The sequence below is a fragment of the Peromyscus leucopus genome, chromosome 2 (genome assembly GCF_004664715.2).
Source record: "Peromyscus leucopus breed LL Stock chromosome 2, UCI_PerLeu_2.1, whole genome shotgun sequence".
NCBI classification, from domain to species: domain Eukaryota; kingdom Metazoa; phylum Chordata; class Mammalia; order Rodentia; family Cricetidae; genus Peromyscus; species Peromyscus leucopus.
In genome coordinates, this window is record NC_051064.1 from 138,627,820 (window position 1) to 138,644,395 (window position 16,576).

General features: G+C 58.1%; 1 protein-coding gene across 1 annotated transcript in view; it reads left to right on the forward strand.

Annotated features, from left to right (window-relative positions):
• LOC114697201 (RAP1 GTPase activating protein) overlaps positions 1-16,314 on the forward strand; it is a 49,303-nt gene extending 32,989 nt beyond the window's left edge. The window contains 21 exon segments of the mRNA XM_028875362.2: positions 2,225-2,328; positions 2,559-2,637; positions 2,982-3,035; positions 3,925-4,008; positions 4,206-4,306; positions 4,438-4,567; positions 5,493-5,648; positions 5,970-6,041; positions 6,614-6,700; positions 6,993-7,130; positions 8,705-8,836; positions 10,591-10,668; positions 11,526-11,635; positions 12,335-12,448; positions 13,585-13,705; positions 14,371-14,473; positions 14,736-14,839; positions 14,925-15,047; positions 15,344-15,428; positions 15,431-15,500; positions 15,502-16,314. Of these exon segments, the coding sequence (XP_028731195.2) occupies positions 2,225-2,328; positions 2,559-2,637; positions 2,982-3,035; positions 3,925-4,008; positions 4,206-4,306; positions 4,438-4,567; positions 5,493-5,648; positions 5,970-6,041; positions 6,614-6,700; positions 6,993-7,130; positions 8,705-8,836; positions 10,591-10,668; positions 11,526-11,635; positions 12,335-12,448; positions 13,585-13,705; positions 14,371-14,473; positions 14,736-14,839; positions 14,925-15,047; positions 15,344-15,428; positions 15,431-15,500; positions 15,502-15,634 (2,178 nt within the window). The 3' untranslated portion in view covers positions 15,635-16,314.
• The last annotated feature ends 262 nt before the right edge of the window (positions 16,315-16,576 follow it).

A 16,576-nucleotide genomic window follows, 5' to 3' on the forward strand; every position in this document is an offset into this window, starting at 1 on the left:
GTGTGCGCGCGCGCGCGCGCGCGTATGTATGCACAGAATGGAAGAAGGGGTACCCTTGCAGGATTAGGAAAATATGTGGCCTCAGTGTAGCCCCAGGGCACCAGGCTGCTTCTAGGAAATACTGGTGCTGTCTGGTTTGGGGTGGGGCGGGGCCATTCACTGTGTGGTGACTAATGCAGTCAGCCTTCGCCTGGGGACAGACCCAGAGCACAGCACTTGAGTCTACCCCCTGGCTGGAGGGCGGGAGACCTTCATTCCAGGTGCCCACTGTCCAGTACACTCAGCTGTGCCTAGGAGTCAGGGACTGTGAGCCTGGCATGAAGTTGGCGCTCTAAAGCTTCCTAAAGGAGTCCCAGTGCTTAGCGGGGGAGGGTCTTCCATACAGCAGACACTAAGGTTCAGGTGGGCTCTGTGGTGACCAGGGTCAGGTCAGCAGGACAGAGGGGAGGTGGTGGGGTGGCTAGGGAAGAGGCAGTGTCTAGCACAGGACCACATGCTGGTAAGAGGCAGTGAGGGTGGCCTTAGGAACCGATTTCCAATTTCCTGAGACCATGATCCCACCTTCCACTGTGTCTCTAGGGCTTCTCTGGCCTTGTGGGGAACTCCCAGCCCCTGGACTTCCTGGCCAAGTACCTGTCACTCGTCTGTGGACAGGGTCAGGCATTTTGGGGTTTTCTCCAACCCTGTGCCTAGGCTGGGGTTCAGGGGGCTCTGGTCTAGGTCCATTCATTGGACCTAGTTCAGGGGAGCTGCAAATTCGAGGGTACACCCCCAGCCCTGCCTCTCTCTCCACCCTGCCTCCAGATGCAATGTTCATGTTTAAACAAGATTCACTTCCACGATGATTCCCAGGGCGGGTGTGGCGTACAGTTCCACTCCCAGGCCCAGGCCAGCAGGAGGAGCCCAGGCCAGGCTGGGGCTGCAGTGCCTCTCTTCTGGGCTTAGGAATGTCCCCCCAGAAGGTTCCCCACAAAGGCCTGGGTTCCCATAGAAGGGGTGCCATTCCTGTCATAGGCGTCCCCTCTTCTCTAGGTGAGGAGAGCAGGAACCTGCCTGGTTAGTTAGGATGCGTCACTTCCTGTTTCTCACGGGCCTTGGCTTCAGGGGCCACTGAGCCAAAGGTTGGGCAATTAGCTGTTCGGCATCTTTTCCTTCTAGTGCCTGGCACATGCTAGTGGCCCCTAAACCTCCCTCCCTCCCCACTCCCTCCATTCTGTGGAGGTCAGAAGAGGGCACTGGATCCCCTGACCCTAGAGTTACAGGCAGGTGTGAGCCACCTGACATGGCTTCTGGGAACAGAACGCAGGTCCTCTCTACAAGAGCAGTCCATGCTCTTAACCACGGAGCCATCCAGCCCCATCCTAGCATCTTCTTTCTTGAGGTGGCCTCACTGTGTAGCTCAGGCTGGCCTTGAACTCTGGATCGCCTGTCTCAGCCTTCCTAGGCTGGAATGCCAGGTGTTCACTACCACACCTGTTTAGTTGGCTTTTCTTTCTTTTCTCTTCTCCTCCCTTCCCTCTTTCTTTCTTTCTTTCTTTCTTTCTTTCTTTCTTTCTTTCTTTCTTTCTTTCTCTCTTTCTTTCTCTCTCTCTCTCTTTTTTCTTTCTTTCTTTCTTTCTCTTTCTTCCTTTCCTTCTTTCTTCTCTCTCTCTTCCTTTCTTTTTTGGTTTTTTGAGACAGGGTTTCTTTGTATAGCCTTGGCTGTCCTGGAACCCACTCTGTAGACCAAGCTGGCCTTGAACTCACAGTGATCCCCCGCCTCTGCCTCCCCAGTGCTGAGATTAAGGCATGTGCCGCCACCACTCTGGCTAGTTGGCTTTTCTTATTGAGCGATAGCTGGGTACTTAAGGACTGGGGCATACGTACATACACATACATGTACACACAGACACACAGATATGCATGTGGCTCTGACTTTAATAAGGAGCCAGAGACAAAGTTCCAACAGGCATTCTTACCATGGTGCCAGGCCCTTTACCTCACTCCCCCGCCCCATCCAGGTGGCCTCCCTCCCGTCTCATAGAATAGGAAAGTGAGGCATGGAGAACAGGTGTGCTCCTCAGACTGCCCAGCTGCTAAGGGGTGGATCCATCTGGTGCAGAGTCCGCTGTTGCCCACGGCATCTGCTGCTTGGTGATAGACATCAGCCGGGACGGAGTTGGCTGTCTTGCTTCCAGAAGCCACACGCTCAGCTCCCTCCCTTCCTCTGCCCCTCCCACCACAGGAACACTTCAATTACTATTCTTTGGACACTGCTCTTGGCCACCTGGTCTTCTCACTCAAGTACGATGTCATCGGAGATCAAGAACATCTGAGGCTACTGCTTAGGTAAGGCAGTCAAAGGGGGAACCCCAAGACAGGAGAGGACTGAGGTCCAGAATTCAAGTGCACAGTTCCCCGCACCTGCGCTCCTGACGGAGGCCCAGAGAGGAGCGAGAATTTGCCTGAGGTCACCCAGCAAGGTAGTGCCTTAGCCAGGCCTGGTGCCCTGCTGTCCCCTTTGGTCCCCCTGAGGTCTTCCCACCGTTGGGGCTCTCACCTGCTAGCTTTCTCCCCAGGACCAAGTGTCGGACCTACCATGATGTCATTCCCATCTCCTGTCTCACCGAGTTCCCCAACGTGGTCCAGATGGCAAAGGTGAGGCCATGAGCACCCTGGGTCTGGCACTTCCGGGATCCCTAGGCCTGCCTAGGGCAGCTGCTTCTATGGGCAGCCTCTTACCTGACCCCACCCACCCACCCAGGGTGCATGCTGCGCTGTGTTGTCCTGGGGACCTGTACGTGTGCTTCTAACTCTCTTTACAGCACCCACAGGTCCCAGGTGGCCCCAGTTCTCTCAGCCCCAGCAGTGAGGGTCCCCAGTCTGTCACTAGCCTCTGTTGCTTCAGACTGGCCCGTCTCCCCTCCTTTCTGCTTACCAAGACGCAGGAAGCTCCCTTTCTCCTTGACCCCAGCTCACACCCTCCCTGTCGTCTTTTACAGCTGGTATGTGAAGATGTCAATGTGGATCGATTTTACCCTGTGCTCTACCCCAAGGTACCTGCCCCGACTTGTTCACCAGGGTGGGTGGCAGCGGGAGAAGTGGGCAACTGTGGGTACCCTTGGTGGCTGGGCATCTCCCTAGGGCCTCTTGTTTGCCCCTGACAACCTTACCTTGCCCACAGTGTGCAGTAGAAAACACAGGAGGGTTGTATGTTTACTTATGGATGCGTGGCTGATAAGGGGGCCTGCCTGGAGCCTTGTTCATGCCTAGAATATCTCAGTGCTACCTAGAGAGCTTCCTAGGATGCTCTGTGCTCTAGATTTCTTTCCCATTGGCCTTGCCTTCTAGGGGATATGGAGGGAAAGAATAACACTGATAGCCCCGTAAGTGCGTCCCCATGCTGCTGGCTCCTGTGGCTGTGACAATAATGGAATAAATACAGTGGCTTCTGTCTTCTGAAGGATAGGGCCTTGAAATGTCCTGGGGGGTCCTGGATGAACTTTTTCATCAGGCTGAAGTCCTGAAAGGTGAAGGAAGGGATCTCAGAAATCAAGTCCCACAACTTGGTTTCAGTGGGAGAAACAGGCTCAGAGTGAGGAGGGACCCACCTGCTCAAGGTCCCAAGGCAAGCTGGTTGGACTTGGGGTGTTTAGGAGCATGAGGAAGTTTGCCAAAGTGCCAGGGAGTGAGCTGGGTATTGCAGAGTGGTTTGGGATGGCCTTGGCCATAATAAGTTCATGGTAGAACTTAGAAATCCAGCAGAATCAGAGCCAGGTCCCAGGCAGTGTGCTGACTAGAGGCACAATGTTGAAGGTCTCTGAAAGCTAGCAGCAGGGGAATGATGGAGTCTCCCTCTGATGTTGTTTTGAGGATGGCGTGGGGAGGGGCAGTGGGGGGAGCACAGTGATGCTCCCAGGGAACACTTCGCCTTGCTCTCCATAGGCTTCCAGGCTCATCGTCACCTTCGATGAACATGTTATCAGCAATAACTTCAAGTTTGGAGTCATTTATCAGAAACTGGGGCAGGTGCGTTTGCCCACCCCCCCTCCCCCAGCCTGGCCCTGTGACCCACCCCACCTCGCACTCAACGGTCACCTGCCAGAGCACTCAGTCTCCCAGGAGCTCGGGGACCGTCCATGGGCACTCTGGGAGAAAATGGGGCTGAGGGAGGGCCACTCAGGAGCCGCAGCAGCTTTGTGACTTTGCCCCCGTGTGGTCCCCAGACGTCCGAAGAGGAACTCTTCAGCACCAATGAGGAAAGTCCCGCCTTTGTGGAGTTCCTCGAGTTTCTGGGCCAGAAAGTCAAACTGCAGGACTTCAAGGGGTAAGTCCCAGGGTCAGATGGATAGAGCAGATATGATCATGTTCCCGAGCAGGGAGGGAGCCCCATCCTGGCCCCATGGAGGCCTGCCTGGAGCTGGAGACTGAGCCGTGGCCCGGGGGCCCTGGGGACAGGTTCCGAGGAGGCCTGGACGTGACTCATGGGCAGACTGGGACCGAGTCCGTGTACTGCAACTTCCGCAACAAGGAGATCATGTTTCACGTGTCCACCAAGCTGCCATACACAGAAGGGGACGCCCAGCAGGTAGCCTGGGCACCCATACCTGTGACCCCCATCCACTTGTCTGTTCATCATTCGTTATGCCAGACTCAGTGCTGGCTTTGTGATACAGATACGGAAATGACCTGTTCTCCCCAGGGCGGGCTGCAGGTGGAATGGGGGAGGTGGGAAAGGCCTGGCGTCTGCCTCTGTGGAGCAGTGATAATAATGGCATCTACGAGGTAGAGACTTAGAGGAGAAGGAATGTGAACAGAGTAGATTATACACAGCAGGAGCCCTGCCTCCGGGAGCTTGTATTTTGTTGAGGAACAAGGGGCATGCGTGGTGGGGTCCTGTGGGGGTCCCGAGACCTAGCAGAGCCAGGAGTTAGGAAGTGCTTTAAGATGAAATGACGGCAGGCTGCCAAGTTGCTAACAGAAGGAAGTGAGGAGTCCCACGAAGAAAAATAGGGAGTTCAGGCATGTTCTTCGACCTGACATCCAAATCCAGCTTACCTTCTCTCAGCGTTCCCATCAGGCCATCTGCTTGACTCTGCCCTCCAGCCCAGGGTGCTGAGAGGGTAATAATGATGGAGATGTATATTTTTGCTGGCTTTTTTCCTTGGCTTTCCCTTTTAGCAACACTAATGTCTTTGTTCAGTGATGGACCATGTTTGGGGGTGTTGAGATAGGATTGAGATAGGGGAAGGGCTGAGGTGGGACCTGGGTTTGAGACCTAGGTTCAAGTCCCCAAGGGCATCGGGAGACCTTGGAATCACTTTCTCTCAGCTTCCATTTTCTCATCTGTCAGAGGTATCCAAGGAAACGGGAATAATTTTAAGACAGGGAGCACACACCCCTAGATATGTTCTCTGCTTGCTCCATTCCCCCTCCAGCCCCCACACCCTCTGGGCACCCCTGTCCCACACCCTGCATGGCCAGGCTCTGAAGGCCCGTGGCCCTGTGCTCAGTTGCAGCGGAAACGGCATATTGGGAACGACATCGTCGCTGTGGTCTTCCAGGACGAGAACACGCCCTTTGTGCCGGACATGATTGCATCTAACTTTCTGCATGCCTACGTGGTGGTGCAGGCAGAGGGGGGTGGCCCCGATGGCCCCCTCTACAAGGTAGGTGAAACTGGGGCCTCCCAGGGTTTGTGGGCTGTGAGGAAGGAGGGCCCCTCCTTAGAGGGGCCACTTACCACCCATTTGGTCTGGTCTTATCCCACCTCCTCAGCCTTCACATCCTCATGAGGTCTCCCCAGCAGCTCCACCCTGCAGACTCAGGGCAGTGGCTGGAGGAACCGAAATTCTGGTTTAAAAGGTTCCCGCCCAGAGCAGCCCCAGAGCCTCCTGAACCCCATGGGACAGCAACTAATTTAGGGGTTTCTAGATGCTGTGAGCAGGGTGGGCCCTGGACCCCACAGAAACAGCTTCCTCTCTTTCCAGGTCTCCGTCACTGCGAGAGATGATGTACCCTTCTTTGGGCCCCCCCTCCCGGATCCTGCTGTGTTCAGGAAGGTAGGAGGCAGCCCGGCTCCTCATCACCAGAGCAGGACTAAGTGGGAGGGGGCAGCGGGGGCCCGCAGCCTTGCCTGAGAAGGACCCGAAGCCCCGCTCTGTACGGGGATCTAGGTCCCCTCACCCTTCAGCTGTGTTCCCCCTCTTTATCTTGATAAATGCTGTGACTTACTCTACAAGGCCACAGAGTAAACCGCGGGGCTGTTGGACATTTTTCCTAGATGACTGTGGTCTTTCAGTTCTTTCTCTGAAGACTGTCCTCTAAAATGTGTTTTTTGGGGATGTGTATGCACACATGTCCCTGTCAACCCCTCAGTAGCTACATGTCAAACCTTGGCTTGGTCCCTCCCTCCCCCTGCATGTTCTGCTGGGCCCTCCCAAGTTGGGGGTCCCTTGCAGGTGCCTAGCTAGAGAGCTGAGCCCAAGGAGGAGCCCTCTGGGAGTGAAGGTGGTCACTTCAGACCACAGTATGGCACGGCTCGGGAGCTCTAGCCGGATTCACCCAGCTCAGCCCCTGCCTGTAGTGTTCATCTGACCCCCCCTTTCATCTCCTCCACTCTGGGGGCTCCCAGGGGCCTGAGTTCCAGGAATTTCTGCTGACGAAGTTGATCAACGCTGAGTACGCTTGCTATAAAGCAGAGAAGTTTGCCAAACTGGAGGTAACGTGGACTGGAGGGATGGACACCCTCCCTGGAGGGGAAAGGCATGTTCAGACCTTGGCTTTGGGGGGCTGATGGGGGAGGACAGAGCTACAGGTCAAGTGAGAGGCAGCAGAGGGTAGTGTCCAGCATGGGGTGGAGGGGGCGGATGCCATGCAGGAGGAGAGAAGATTGGGGATGCCAGTGCAGGTACCTAAGGGCCTCCCCATGCCTCGCATAGGGTAGGTGAGGCCGGGATTGGAACTGCCAGGCCAGGGGTTCATCTCTGGGGTCTCTCATGGCCGACCCACAGGAGCGGACGCGAGCTGCCCTTCTGGAGACCCTCTATGAGGAACTCCACATCCACAGCCAGTCCATGATGGGCCTGGGCGGCGACGATGATAAGCTGGAGAACGGCAGTGGCGGGGGCGGCTTCTTCGAGTCTTTCAAGGTGAAGGCCCTGGGCTCTGCGCTGGCCAGCTGGGGCTTGGGCGGGCTGATGGAGGAAGAGTGGGACATGAGAGCTAGAGGCAGCGCGGGTGTGGGGCCTCGGGAGGGTCTGAGGTGTGGCTAGAGGCGGGGTTAGGGCTGGTCTCCCAGTGTGAGTCCTGGGGATATAGCTGGAAGTGGGGTCTGGCTGAGGGCCCGTATCTCTGCTTAGAAGTGTGGCTGGGATTGAGGATGGAGCTTGGTGGACATGCACTTTCAGGTGCTTGGAGATTTGGAGATGTGCTCTGTGCTTCGAGTAGAATATAAAGTGGGGCTCTCGTTTTGGGGTGGAGTTAATGGCTGGAGGGGCTCAGGAGGGGGGTGGTCTGTCTACCTGGGAGCACCACCAAAGGTTGGAGTCCTCTAGATGGCAGCCAGGAGCTGCTGTGGCCATGGGCTGTGGCTTCAGGTCTGAGGGCAGAAAAGAGAGGAGGTCTGTCGTGTCTATAAGAACAGGCTCGGGGGGCAGAGGGACCTTGCCATGTGACCTCCTCTGGTACTTTGTGGTTTAGCCAAGAGCACCAAGTCCCTGTGTTTATATCTGTTTTGCCACTTACCAGTGTGGGCATCCCCCAACCTCAGTTTATCCTCTGAGTAGGAAATGGGGTCATGACAGCTCACCACACAAGCAGTTAGGTTAGCATAATGTGGAGGTCAACTCCTGCCCCATCTACCAGAGCAAGGACAAACTAGAGCTGGGCAGTGGAGGGGACTTGTGCCTCCCTGGGGCCTGGACCCACCCAGCTGCAGGGTACTAAGCAGCGTTTGCTTTTCCTAGGCCACCAGTGGGAGGTGGCCTCACTTACTCAGGCTCAGCTACAGTGGGAACTGTGGGTTCATATAGGAGGATTAGTCCAGTGGCCCACAAAGGACACCAGTAAATCGGCCTAGAGAGCCCTGGCCCAACCACCAGAGTCAGGGACCCATGGACCGAACATAGGTCTAGTGTTTTCTTTGAGCAGAATCTAGGGGTTTCTCATCTGACTGGTGCCAAGCAGTGGCCCTGGATTCGGTCAAAGGATGCCTCCAAGGCAACAGAGTCTATGGGGAAGGGCATAGGATTTATCCCTATGGGCCCCAGGCTCCCCTCTGCCTAGGTCTTCTCCTGGGAAACGTGGGCATTAGACAGTCCCACCTGGTAGGGAGGCTTGTATGGCAGAGTCTGTATACATCACCTGGCCCCCGAGGAAGCATTTGATCTAGCATGGTCTGGAAATGGACAGAAAGAGGGTGAAAGGACCCTAAGAGGGCCCCACAGGGCTCCTGATGAGCCTAGTCAGCAGATACCTGCTCAGTATTGCCTGCCGTGACATCCACGAGACCGTGTGCTGGTGAGACATCCAAGCCCTCTGTATACCTGCCTCTTGTGTGGCACCAAGGGAAACTGATACATCACAAAGAGACGGGGCGTCCTAGGGTCGCCCAGAGGGTGCCATTGGTGGGGAGGGACCAGATGCCTGTATCCCTGAGGTTTCCCAAAAGTAAGAGGCCCCCAGGAAGCCAATACCTCCTTTACGCCCACCCCTACCCCCGCAGAGGGTCATCCGGAGCCGGAGCCAGTCCATGGATGCCATGGGACTGAGCAACAAGAAACCCAACACCGTGTCTACTAGCCACAGTGGGAGCTTCACCCCCAACAACCCTGACCTGGCCAAGGCAGCTGGAATAGTGAGTGTCCCCCAACTTCCTCTGCCCCCCCACCCCCCGCTCCTGGGCCCTTGGTTCTCCCTGCCTCCTGAGGCCTGGCCTTGCCTCTTCCCACTGCCCTGTTGTTCGTGTGCCTATGCTGGGCACTGGACTTGGTGTAGACACTGCTCTCCATGGTCAAGTGCCCCAATCAGGATACTGGGATACTGTTCCCCATCCCCTTGGCCTTCTCCTCCTGGCCCTTTGTTTATTTGGGTGTGACTTTCTGCAGCCTCTGCGTCCCAGTCCTAACAGAACGCCTGCTGTCATTTGTGTGCTGGGAACCGGGCTGCTGTGTGGGCATTTACTGTCAAACCTTGGGTTTCTGGAAGCACCTCTGTTATGTCAGGCATCACTGTGTGTCAGGACCTGGGCTGCTGTGTGGAAAATGCACTTTGTGAGCACCTACTGTGGTCCCAGCCCTGAGTTCTTGTGAGCACCTACTATGTGCCCCACCCTGGGCTGCTGTGTGGGCATCTACTTTGTAAGCACCTACTGTGTGCCCCACCCCTGGGCTGTTGCGTGAGCATCTACTGTGTATCAGGACTTGGGCTGCTGTGTGAACAAATGATGTGTGCTAAGCCCTGATTATCAGGGGACATCTGCTGTCTGTCAGGACGTGTGTTGCTGTGTGGACATTCCTTGTGTGGCATTCCGTGTCTGCGGCAGCCAGGGCCTCGATGCCTGTGACTGCCTTTTGTGTGTCTGGAACTGGGCTTCTGTGTGGGCTTCTCTTGAGTGAACCCTTTCACTGTGATTACTAATTGTCTGCCAGGCTCTACGGACATCTGCTCCCCACACTCAGTGAATTCTACAAACCTAAATTATGACTTAGTTGCTTGCGCCATCTAGTGGCTATCTCAGACACTGGCCCCATTGCTCTGCCCCTCCACCCCCACTTACCCTCTCATACCCACTAACTCACCCACACTCCCGTCTACCCGGCCACCCACCTATGTATGCATCTGTCCATTCATCTGCCCATCGTACAATCCATCTACCCATCTGTCTACCTACCTGTCCATCTGTACATTCCATCTACCCACTTACACATCCATCCATCCATCCACCCATCCACCCATCTGTCCACTTATCCATCAGTCCGTCCCTCTGTCCACCTACCCAGCCTCCCATCCTCCTCTTGCCGTCTGCTGCATGCTGAGCCCTGTGCTTCGTGCTGTGAGGCTGTGTCACGTGGCAGGAGTTTCCCCTCCCCTCCCCATCTCTCGTGTGGTCTGGTCTGGCCAGGGGAGCAAGGTGAGGTCTCTGCTGTCCAGTGGTCACCAAGTCCATTGTCATCTAGGAGCTGGCCCAGCTTCTCCCCAACCCAGGTTCTCAGCCCGTGGAGTGGCCTGGCCCCCTGGGGGTGGCTGTGGAGGGCCCCGGGTTAGGGCCAGGCCAGCCGCACCCACCGTGCAGTAACCAGACCCATTTCTGTTTTTGTTTTTGCACAACTCTTCCTCTCTTCACGTGGCTTCCTCCTCTTACTCCTCCTGTTTCCTCCTCCTTCTCTCCCTTCACCGTCCGTCATTCCTCCCCTCACCCTGTCCGCTTGCACCCCCCCGCCCACTCTTCCTGTCTCTCCTCCCCCCCACTGTGCCCCACTGCCCTCCCGACCCGTGGTTTCTCTCTGCCCACGTGGTGTGCTCTTGCGGTACCCACCTGCCACTGCCTCTGTCTCTCCCTCCTCCCCTCCTGTCCGCCCCGCCTCTCTGTACCTCTCTGCCCCACGCCAGTCATTGCTTATTCCCGGGAAAAGCGCGAGTAGATTCGGACGCCGGGGCAGCGCCTTAGGCATAGGAGCTGTGGAAGAGGTTGTCATCCCGTCCGGGGGGCCGAGGCTCCGGAACCGCCTGCACCTGCACGCGCTGCTCTCTGCTGGTTCTCAGGACGGAGGCCATATTGGGGACGTTGCCCCCCCTTCCCAGGACAGGCCCAAGGGCGTGCAGGGCAGAGTGCCACAGCTCTGGTGATGCTGGGACCTGGTCAGAGTCCTCAGGCCCTCGCTAGGAGACTCTGGCCCCGGCCTGGCCCCTAGAACCCTGACTGGGTCCTTGCCGGGATCTGGCACTCAAAGACCTAGCTGCACGTCTCCCAATATTGCCGGTTCTGCATGAAGCGCCATCTCTCTCCTTTCCCTGTGTCCCCTCCACACCATGAGCTGCCTGCAGGTCCTGTCCCTCCCTTCACGCCTCCTCAGGGCCCACTTCCTACCTCCCCATGCTTCTGATGCCGGGCATCCCGCCATAGTGTGTGTAAAGGGGATGTCCCTATTCGGGGGACAGAGCCTGAAGTCTGAGGGTGCAGATGCCCTGGTAGGGGCTGGGGTTGCCACTGCTTTCTCACTACTACTTTTAGGCTGCAGCTCCCATGAGGCCCAGGGGCAAAAGGCGGGGCCGTCTGAGGATTTGTCCTTCCTTCTGACCCTAGTGGCTGCCCCCTGCCCTTCTCGGACTAAGGTCCAGCACAGCCGTGCTGTGTGTTCTCCGGAGCAGCACTGGCCCTCTCTGGGTCTGCCCGTCTATCAGGCCGCCCTCCGGAAAGCACATTTTCTCTCCTTTCTTGCTCACCACCTGTTGGCTTCAGGGCGCGGTGGCAGGGCCCCAGGGGGAGGTGGGGGCCACTGGGGTTCCGAGGCAGGTGGGCACTGAGTCAGAGTCTCTCCCCACAGTCCCTGATTGTCCCTGGGAAGAGCCCCACGAGGAAGAAGTCCGGTCCGTTCGGCTCCCGCCGTAGCAGTGCCATTGGCATCGAGAACATCCAGGAGGTTCAGGAGAAGAGGTGGGTGAGTGGGAGCCTGACCGGCCGGGGCATCCAGCACGCCTCCCGCCCTGACCAGCGGGGGCCGCCAGCCTGCTGCACCACCCCACCCCCCACCCCCCGCCCCTGCCCTCTGCCGCACACCCTCCAGTGAGAGCTATCACCTAGGAGGAAATGCTCCACCTGACGCTCCATAGTTCCACTGGTTCCCTGGGGCCTCAGATCAAGAAACAGCTTGCCAGTTCGTTCAGCCAGCAAGGGCGGAGCAGAGAGAGGGGCTGGCGGCATCTGTGAACGCCTGTGGGCAAGGCTGAGCCCGGAAAGCCGACAAGAGGTCCTCATCCTATCTCAGCTGTGTAGCCTTGGGCATGCCGCTGACTTCTCCGAGACTCATCAAGGCAAAGGGCAAGCGAGATAGGAAAACAGGCCGCAACCCGGGGCTGTGGTGCAGGTTCCCTGTCCGGAACAGGATGCAGTCGCCGCCCGTAGTCTCACACCACCTGAACTCAGACTATAAATCCTGGCCTCAAGCCCTGGGGTAACCACATCCCCGCTGGGCGTCCTTTAGGAGACCATCACATCCAGAGGAAGGGCCAGCTAGCCAAACAGTCCACCCACGGCTACACCATGCCCATGACCACTCCTCACGGCCTGGGCCCCATTCTACCCCACTGCCAGGCTCGGTGCTGAGTCCCCCCGCTGCCCCCGTGTGCCCCGCAGGGAGAGCCCTCCAGCTGGCCAGAAGACCCCAGACAGCGGGCACGTGTCCCAGGAGCCCAAGTCAGAGAATTCTTCCACTCAGAGCTCCCCAGAGATGCCCACGACCAAGAACAGGTAGGGCTCCGGGTACCCTGGGCTTAGGGAGAAAGCGTCCCATTCTGTTTCCTGACGTCGCATGGAGTGCCTTGTGTACCCCTCTGTACTCTGGAACACAGCTGTATGCTGTGTGTACCCGGGGCCACAGAGCTGCAGGCCTGGAGAATCTAACCAACAAACCACATCTGCACAGAGAGCAGGGGGAGACGGCAGGGGTGCAAGGAGGAATGAGGTGTCCTTAGTAGGTCTTTAGACAGAGCTGAGAGAGGAACCTGCCCTGGTGGACCTGGCAGAGATAGGGTTCTGGGAGGGACCCCAAAAGTGCAGGGGCCCTGAGGCATGCCTGATGGATAGAAAGGCCACAGGCAGTTGGAGCAGACTGGGGGACGGGGCCATGGGGTGGTGGTGGGAACGAGGTCAGAGGGGTGGGTGGAGACCTGCTCATAGATTTGGAGGCTCTGTGAGAGCTTTGAGTTTTACCTTAAATGGGATAAAACCCCACGAAGAGAGCCATGTTTTTAAACATGCTATTGAGAGAGGCTGGCAAGTGGGCGGGAGAGGCTGGGAGGCCTGAGGAGGCTGCTGCTCTGTTGGGCTGGTCCCTGCTGGAGTAGGGTGGAGGGTGGAGGTCAAGGGGACTCACCATGGGCTGGAGAGTCAGACTGCTGTACAGAGACAGAAAAGTGTGACGGGGACAGAATTGGGTTGTGGGATTTTTGGGATAGGCGAGACTTTGGGCAGGAGACACCTTGAGCTGAGTGACCTGAGGCTGAGTGCCACCCTCCTTGGGCTTCCATGTCTGTGAGATGGGTCCCAGAATAACAGACTATCTCAGGGGACCAATGAATGTTAACTAGACTAAGCCATTTAGTGTCACAGTTGTTGAGCACCAAGCCAAAGCCATCAGACTTTCCCTGGGGCAGCGAGGAGCCACAAGAGGGCATTGAGCATGGTGGGGGGCCCATCCAGATCCATGCAACAGGAACAGCTTCACTGGGAGTCCATGGAGGCTAAGAGGCCTAAGAGGGCTGGAAGAGCTGTAGCGGTAGCCATAGGCTGCTGGGCTGGCTCCAGGCTGGGCTTCGGGGAGGGTGGGGAACCAGGGGAGTGGGGTGCAGCGCCCGAGGCTGCCAGCTGACGGCACTGTGTGGCAGAGTGGAGACTGCCCAGAGAGCCGAGGTCCTACAAGGCTTTTCCAGATCCTCATCCAGTGCCAGCAGCTTCGCCAGTGTGGTGGAGGAGACAGAAGGTGTAGACGGAGATGACACAGGCCTGGTGAGATGCCTGAGGGCTTAGGGGCCCCGCAGGGGTGGGATGGGGCCCCTCAGGCCTCTGGAGGTGCTTTGGGCAGAGGGATAAGCCTGGCGGTGGCTGAGGTGTTGAGGGGAATAGCCCGTTCATAGGAGATGCAGACAAATCTCAGCCTTCCACGGCTCCCCGGTGCTGTCCACAGAGACCCCTGAGGACCCAGGCGCTCCTCACGCCCTGTCTCATCTCTTCCTGAGACACCCTGAGCTCCTCTGCAGTCCCTTAGTGTCACGAGCTGACCCCACCCTCAGGCCTCTGTACCCAACACTGTCTTTTTCCTGCCCTTCTCCTTCCCCCTTGGCCAGGCCGACTCACACTCTCCCTGTGGCCTGGGCCTCCCCTTCAGGACCCTTGGCTGGTTTTCATCTAACATACTCCCAGTGGGTACCTGCTACTGGCCTGGCCTGTATCCTGGCAGACACAGGTCCTGCCCGCTGGCCTTCTAGAGTGGAGTTACAGGGTTCTTCACAGTCTGTTGGCCTCTGAGACTCCAAGCTCCCTGAGGTCAGGGACCGGGTCTCTTCTATCCCCGAGACCCGGACCAGGAGAACAGATGCAGATGTGTGTGGCGTGAACGAGGGATGGGGGTGGGTGGGGGCCGCGGGCGAGGCTGACCTCCCCCCCCTTCCCAGGAGAGCGTGTCGTCCTCAGGAACTCCCCATAAGCGGGACTCCTTCCTCTACAGCACATGGTTGGACGACAGCGTGAGCACTGCGAGCGGGGGCAGCTCCCCAGGTACGAGGAGAGCTGCGCTGGGGGGGGGGGCGGGCACAGGCTGCAGGGGAGCGTGGGAATGGGTCAGGCCGTGGTCCAGGGTAGGTGGACGGGTCTCGCAGGACAATAAAGCGTGGCCGGGAGGTGAGTTAAGAGTGAGGTTACCTAGGGGAGGAACTTGGCAGGTTTGGGGGACCCCAATGCCAACCCCCCATCCATGCCTGCATCTCCTCGGTGCCTCCTCTTGGCCAGTGAGGTGGCTCCCTCCTGCCCCCTTTCCCAGGCCTCACGCGGTCACCCCACCCAGACGCCGGCAAGTCGGGGGACCCTGCGTGTCCCGAGATCAAGATCCAGCTGGAAGCATCTGAGCAGCACACACCCCAGATGGTATGAGGGACCCCTCCTGGAAGAGGGTAGAGCTGGTTGGGGACAGGGATCCAGGGGGGACCCCGATGGCTGGATGCTCCTCTAGGCCAGGAGGACTTGGGCTCATCCAGTGACTTCTGGTTCCCTGTGTCTCCTGCCCCCACCTCTGGCTGCATCTGTCCCCACAGGGCTGCTAGCTGCCACCTCATCAGAAGGCAGGACTGAGCAGGTCAGTCAGTACTTACCTGATCCCATGGGGTGGAGGAGGGGAATGTCCTTGGTAGCTGGGGACCTGGGCTGGTCTTGGTGCCTCTTGGCCTCAGTTTCCCTATATGTGCAGTGGGGCTCAGAGTGCCCCCATCACCTCTGCCTATGAGTTGTTGGGGAGCTCGATGGAGCCAAAAGGAACTGGGCGATCATGGACCGTGGGGAAGGCTGGGGATGCCCATGGGATGGAAGGAGCCCATGCCTGGCCCTCCCAAGCTGTCCTCCTCTTCCTCTGAGTTTATCTCCCTTTCCCTGCAGATGAGGCCTCAGAAGCACAAGGAGAAGATGCTGCGCCCCATCCAGGCAGCTGGCCCTCTGCCCCACAGCCACCCCAGCCCCTGGTACCCCTGCCTCCAACCCCCCTGGCCCACCCATCTGGGCTGTCTCCGCAGGGCGGAGCCATCCAGAGCTGGGAGTGGATGCTGCTGGCATCACCCTCCCCACCCCGAGGTGGGGCTCTGGGTGTGGGCAGGGACTGTGGCCCTGGCTTGCCCCCACCTGGGCCTCTGTCCCCTGGGTTCCCCTCTGGAGTCACGGGGAACAGAGTAGGAGGAGAAGGAGCAGTGTGTGCATACACTCCTCTGTAGAAGCAGCAGGGGCAAGGTGTGCAGAGTGAGCACTGAGCAGGGAGTCCTGTGGGGCTTCTGCTGTGGGACCTTGGGCAAGGCAACTCTCCTTCCCTGGGCATCTCTGCTGCAAGTGGACAAGATTATTTCAGAGGTCACTGAAGACTGAGTCCATGCACCGGCCCCAGAAGGGGGCCATTGTCCTCCTGGGGACCTCCTCTCACACTGACTGCTTTCTGAGGCCCCAGGTGGGCTAAGGGGCTGGGGCTGTTGTACCTGTCACCCTACCTGAGCCCCCAGCTTTACCACAGACCTGCCAACATCCTTTCACTGCCTCCACATGATGGCCGACTATCCCCTGTTGGGAAGAGGGTCCTCCCTGGCTCCTCATCTGGCACCCAGCTTAACCCTGCCTGGGCATTCTGGGCTGAGGGGTCTCAGCTGGTCTGGAGTCCAGGCCATCCCCCTGCCCACCACAGCTGTGGAGGGGGCTGCCAGGCATAGCTGCTGTGAGCCATGTCCTTGTGTGTACCTGTTCACTCTTAGGAGCCATGCCCAAGTCGAGACTTCCGGCCCCAACACCCACTCTGGAAGCCCTGTGGCTGTATGTATGTCAGTAAGGGTTGTACAAAATAAATTCTATTTATCGCTATTGTACTGAGAGTTGAGCCTGGCTTTGTGTGAACCCTGACTAGACACACTCCAGATAAATGCCCAGAGGACCCAAGGTGGAGGGAAGGAGCTGGTCCCCTCCAGTGCTGCTGAGTCTGGGGCCACCTCCAAGGCCAGGAGGCCACAGGGTCTGTGAACACCAGCTGAGGCCTCCTCTCCATGGCCCCCCTCTTCCCCCGCCTTGTGCCCTTCCCCACGGAGGAAAAGTGTGGCTCTGGAGTCAGCCCTGGCACTGCCTCTCCTTAGCTTGGTG